Source organism: Chlorocebus sabaeus, chromosome 25 (assembly GCF_047675955.1).
Source record: "Chlorocebus sabaeus isolate Y175 chromosome 25, mChlSab1.0.hap1, whole genome shotgun sequence".
In the NCBI taxonomy this organism is placed as follows: Eukaryota; Metazoa; Chordata; class Mammalia; order Primates; family Cercopithecidae; genus Chlorocebus; species Chlorocebus sabaeus.
In genome coordinates, this window is record NC_132928.1 from 1635244 (window position 1) to 1641243 (window position 6000).

At 44.5% G+C, this 6000-nt stretch overlaps 1 protein-coding gene across 1 annotated transcript in view; it reads right to left on the reverse strand.

The window, feature by feature from the left end:
* PRSS38 (serine protease 38) overlaps positions 1–5211 on the reverse strand; it is a 28908-nt gene extending 23697 nt beyond the window's left edge. Inside the window, exons 1-3 of the mRNA XM_007988217.3 lie at positions 4893–5211; positions 4503–4665; positions 3356–3627 (exon numbers count right to left, since the gene is read on the reverse strand). Coding sequence (XP_007986408.3) covers positions 3356–3627; positions 4503–4665; positions 4893–5040 — 583 coding nt within the window. The 5' untranslated portion in view covers positions 5041–5211. The remainder of the gene's footprint in view (positions 1–3355; positions 3628–4502; positions 4666–4892) is intronic.
* Between the last annotated feature and the right edge of the window lie 789 nt (positions 5212–6000).

Genomic DNA, 6000 nt, shown 5'->3' on the forward strand with positions numbered 1-6000 from the left:
TATTTTATACTAGAAATTCTAGACAGATAATTTAGACAAGAAAAGGAAATAACAGCCATTCAAATTGGAAATAAAGAAGTAAAACAATCTCTATTCATAGATGATATGATCCTATACATAGAAAATCCTAATTAATCCTTTAAAAAAAGAAAAAACTACTACATGTAATAAACAAATTCAGCAAAGTTGCAGGGTATAAGGTCAACACATAAAAAACCAGTTTCTTTTTTTTTGAGATGGAATTTCACTCTTGTCGCCCAGGCTGGAGTGCAATGGCGTGATCTCAGCTCACTGAAACCTCCACCTCCCGGGTTGAAGTGATTCTCTTACCTCAGCCTCCTGAGTAGCTGGGATTACAGGCATGTGCCACCACACCCAGCTAATTTTTATATTTTTAGTAGAGATGCAGTTTCGCCATGTTGGCCAGGATGGTCTCAATCTCTTGACCTTGTGAACCTTCTGCCTCGGCCTCCCAAAGTGCTGGGATTGTACAGGCAAGAGCCACTGCACCTGGCCAAAAATCGGTTGTGTTTCTATACACCCCCAATGAACAATCCAAAAAAGTTACAAAAGCAATTTCATTTACAATAGCATCTAAAATAATAACATGCCTTCTAAAATAATAAATTTAATGAAGGTGGTGAAAAACTTGTATACTTGAATCTACAAATCATTGCTGGAAGAAATTAAAGACTCAAATAAATGGAAATACATTCCATGTTCATGGATAGGCAGATTTAATATTGTTAAAATGTCAACATTAGTCAACCTGGTCTGAACATTCAGTGCAATTCCTATAAAATCCTAATGGCCTTTTTTGTAGACATGAAAAATTTTGTCCTATACTATTGGATATAGAAAAAATAAAAATAGGGTGCACATAGTTTTGAGAAATGAATTACAAAGGATTATAAATCATGCTGCTATAAAGACACATGCACACGTATGTTTATTGCAGCACTATTCACAATAGCAAAGACTTGGAATCAACCCAAATGTCCATCAGTGACAGACTGGATTAAGAAAATGTGGCACATATACACCATGGAATACTATGCAGCCATAAAAAAGGATGAGTTTGTGTCCTTTGAAGGGACATGGATGCAGCTGGAAACCATCATTCTTAGCAAACTATCACAAGAACAGAAAACCAAACACCACATGTTCTCACTCATAGGTGGGAACTGAACAATGAGATCACTTGGACTTGGGAAGGGGAACATCACACACCGGGGCCTATCATGGGGAGGGGGGAGGGGGGAGGGATTGCACTGGGAGTTATACCTGATGTAAATGACGAGTTGATGGGTGCTGACGAGTTGATGGCTGCAGCACACCAACATGGCACAAGTATACATATGTAACAAACCTGCACGTTATGCACATGTACCCTAGAACTCAAAGTATAATAATAAAAAATAAAAAAAAAAGAATTCAAAACCTGTAATATAACCAAAGAAGACTTTAAAGGACAAGTTATAATCTTTAATTTATTCATAGAAAAAGTATGAAATGTTGAATATCTTTTGTATTTTCAGCTCAAAAAATTAGAAAAGTTTGGTTAAGCAAACTTAAAGAATATAAAAAGTTTAATGAATGAATAGATGGCTATAGGAGCGAATAGCAAAGCACCCAACATATAAAGTCCCATGCACCACCATCTCCCCACATACACCAATGCAAAATCTGTAGCAGGTAGTTTTATATAAAAAAGGCAATAGAATAGACAATTTTGGCAACTATGATAAGGAATGAAGAGAGGTCAGAAAAATAATAATAGCACATGAATTACAATCTTACGCAATATCATTATATTAAAAATCTGGAATAAAATGAACAACTTTCTAGAAAAATATAATCCATCAAAATTGGCCTAAGAATAAATTTAAAAATTGGAATGAACAGTAGCCATAACAGAAAGTAAGATAGAGTAATCATTTATACCCGCAAAAGGTACTAGGATCAGAGTGTTTTATGGCCACATCAAACCTTCAAGAAGTAGCTAATCTTTACTTTAATAGAAACTATTGCAGACAGTACAAATAAATAGTAAAGTTTTGACTCATTCTACAAAGTCAGCAGTACACTGATGCCAAAGATTAAAATCACCTAAGAAAAAATTCTAGACCCATCTCACATTAAATACCTTTTTTCTTTTTTCTTTTTTTCTTTTTTTTTTTTTTTGAGAGAAGGTCTCACTGTTGCCCAGGCTTTGGTGCAGTTTTGGCTCATTGAAGCCTTGACCTTCTGGGATCAAGAGATCTTTCCACGTTAGCCTCCTGAGTAGCTGGGACTACAGGCATATGCCATCAAGCCCAGCTAAGTCAGCATTTTTTGTAGAGACAGGATCTCACCATGTTGCCCAGGCTGGTCTCAAACTCCTGGGCTCAAGCGATCCTCCCACCTTAGCCTCCCAAAGTGCTGGGATTTACAGGTGTGAGCCACTGCACCCAGCTTAAATGCCTATTCTTGACATCAATAGATTAAAAGAGCAATACTATATGATCCTATCAAGAGTTGCTACAAGCATTTCAATAAAATCAATAATTATCTATAATTTTTTTTAATTAAGTAAATCAGCTATAAAAGGTAACTTTTCAAATCTGGTGTAATACATCAACCTGAAATCTCCAGGCCAGGCCACAAATGCTGTAGTGAACCATTATAAGCATTTCCAACCAAACCAAAACCAAGAAAAGATCTGGCATCATTTCTACTGGAGGTTCCAACCATTGTAAGAAGACAAGCAAAATAAATAAAAGATAAAATATGGGAAGAGAGTGATAAAATAGTCTTTACTAGAAGAAAATATTATCTTTTATCTAGAACCGTCAAAATAGTCAGTTGATAAACTACTAAAAATAAATTCTATAAGATGACTGGATATAAGATCAATGTGCAAAAATCAATAGCTGTGACTAATTAGCAAATGCAATTTTAAAAATCTCTTTTGAATAGACCTAAATATTGAAAAGTGCCCAGGTATAAATCTACAAAGAATGCACAGGTCTTTCTGGAGAAAGGTTTGATAACAAATGGTTTTTAGATAAGCTAAAAGAGATTTCTAAGTCCCATTTACAATCCTAAGGAAAACTATGCTTTTAAATTTGTGTTCTTGATATACTGCATACCAACTTCACATCAAAGTAGCTGTATTTTTCTGCATACAACAAAGCCAGTCAGAAATAAAACAAAACAACAAAATATCCACACTGACAAACAAATAAATGTTGATTGACGGGTGGGGATTCCTGTCCCCAAACACCTGGACCCCCTTAGTTGGCAGAGCATTTTCTTCCCTGTGGTGGTATAGAAGCCTTCATCCTGCCCACAAAGCCCTGCACTGTATTCCTACCTTGTTGTGAGACTAGTCCCCATCCTGTAGCCCAGCAATTGGCACTGGTAAGGTTGACTTCTGGAGTTGCAAGGCAGACCGGGAGCACGGAGTCAGAAAACACAATGCGGGTCTTCAGCTGCACCAGGGCCACGTCACCTCCGATGGGGTGGTACATCTCATATGTGGGGTGCAGGATCACTCTGTTCACCTCATACCACTGGGTGTGGTTGCCGGCCACCCTGAGGTTTACAAGGCCTACGTATATGTCATAAATTTTGATATTCTTGTCCCTGTGGGGGTGAGAACAGAGGCACAATGCCCGCAGCTTCCTGTGTGGTCAGCCCACAAGCCTGGGGACTCCAAGCACAGGGGGCTGGTGCTCACTCAGTGGGATTGAAAAGCCAGCTTCTTCCTGCAGCATAGTAGGGACCTATCTGGCTGTTTGGCAGAGTTGCCCCCTGAGGAGTCGACTTGGCCCATGGAGGCTCTGGGGACCCAAGTCTGTACACAGCCACCAGCTGTACAGGCCAGCAGCCCATGCATGTGGACTTGCTCTCACTCTTAGATAACCTGGCTGCACACATCCTTCTGGAGGCCAGATGGCCACAGGAGAGGCATGCCTGCTGTGCGGGGCAGCTTTGGTGAATGGGGCTGTTGGAGGAGCAATCGGGAAGGCCATGTGCTTAGAGACCAGCCTTGCTCATGGGGACCTGGCTGTGCACTTGAGGACCAGCCTCACTTGTGGGAATCTGGCTGTGCCCTTGAGAACCAACCTCACTCGTGGGGACCTGGTCGTGCACTTAGGGGACCAGCCTTGCACGTAGGGACCAGGCTGTGCATTTGAGGACCAACCTAGCTCATGGGAACCTAACCATACACTTAGGGGATCAGCCTTGCATGTGGGGACCTGGCCATGATCTTCGGGACCGGTGTCAACTCTTGAGGACCTGGTTGTGCACTTGGGAGACCCGCCTCACGGATGGGGACCCAGCTGTGTGTTTGGGGACCAGCCTCACTGGTGGGGACCTGGCCTTGTGCGGGTGGACAGTGGTGAAGAGGGCCGACAGTAGTGAAGGGAGAGGCTGGCGTGGGGTCCATCCAAGCTGCTGTGGGCACGCCGTGCAGGCCCACCTACACACACCATCCCAGGCCCGCGCCCCCTCACCGGCGAAAGCAGTGCGCAGCCGACAGCACCCAGTACTCATTGAGGATGGAGCCGCCACAGACGTGCAGGCCCGCGTAGTGCACGCTGACCTGCCACGGCCACTTCCTCTCCGGCGCAGGGACACCGCCCAGGATCTTCCCCTCCATGCTGGGCCGACCACAGGCTGCAGGGAGAACGGAGCTCACGGTGGAGCCACGCTGGAGCCACGGGAGAGGTAGGGCAGGCAGGGGATGCGGGGGAGGGGCAGGAGACACAGGAGGAAGGGAAGGCAGTGGACATGGGGGAGGGGCAGGGACAGGCAGGCGACATAGAGGAGGAGGCCCGGCACCGAGAGAGAGGCCCCAAGGGCAATGTCTCCAGCCGCCCGCCCGCCCCTGGGGCAGGGCCTACCCACGCTGCCAGTCAGGGAGATTCCCTGGTTCTCTGGGTGTCTGTGGACCGAGGCTGCGACCCGGGGAGGGGGCACCACCACGAACAGCAGCAGAAGGCCCAGGGCACAGGGTCCGACGGGGCCCATGCCGGAAGCAGGGGCCGCCATGAGGCTCGAGGCAGCGCCCCCAGCCGGTGACTAGTTCCTGACAGGTGACTGTGTCTCCAGCACAGGATTGCGCCCCCACCAGGTGGCTGCACCCCAACATGTGACTGGCTCCCACCAGGAGATGGCATTCCCAGCAAGTGAGGGTGCCTGACCTGGACATGTGACTGCACCCCCATCACATGTCTGTGTCTCATCCATTTTCCTCTCCCGACCTGGACACATGATGGCTCCCAAGCTGGACATGTGACAGTGCCCCAACCATACCTCATATGCCTAGGTGTGGCATTCCATTCCACAATCAGGTCTAAACACAGTGGTCCATTTGAGAATTCTGTGTTTTAAATCGTGATGCTCTCAGTTTTCTCCATGGCCCAACTTAATTCTGTTAGGTCAATGACAATTTATACATCTGCCACCCAGCTATCAAAAGAAAAAAGAAAAAAAGAAAAAAGAAAAAAAAAAGGAAGGAAAGAAAAGAGAAAGAAATAGGCCAGGCATGGTGGCTCATGCCTGTAATACCAGCACTTTGGGAGGGTGAGGAAGGTGGATCACTTGAGGTCAAGAGTTTGAGACTAGCCTGGCCAACATGGCAAAACCCTACCTCTACTGAAAATACAAAAATTGGCTAGGCATGGTGGCGCACAACTGAAATCCTGGTTCCTAGGGAGGCTGAGACAGAAGAATAGCTTGAACCTGGGAGGCAGAGATTGCAGTAAGCCAAGATCACACCTCTGCACTCCAGCCTGGGTGACACAGCAAGACTCTGTCTCAAAAAAAAAAAAAAAAAAATTCATTAAGCCTTCATTTATACTTGCTAAAATTTATCCCATTGATTCTACATTATGGTGAGTTGTATAATTATTTCATGATATATTACAATGTAATAATAATAGAAATAAAGTGGACAATAAATGTAATGTGCTCAAATCATCCCAAAACAATTTATCTGCCAGGAGGCAA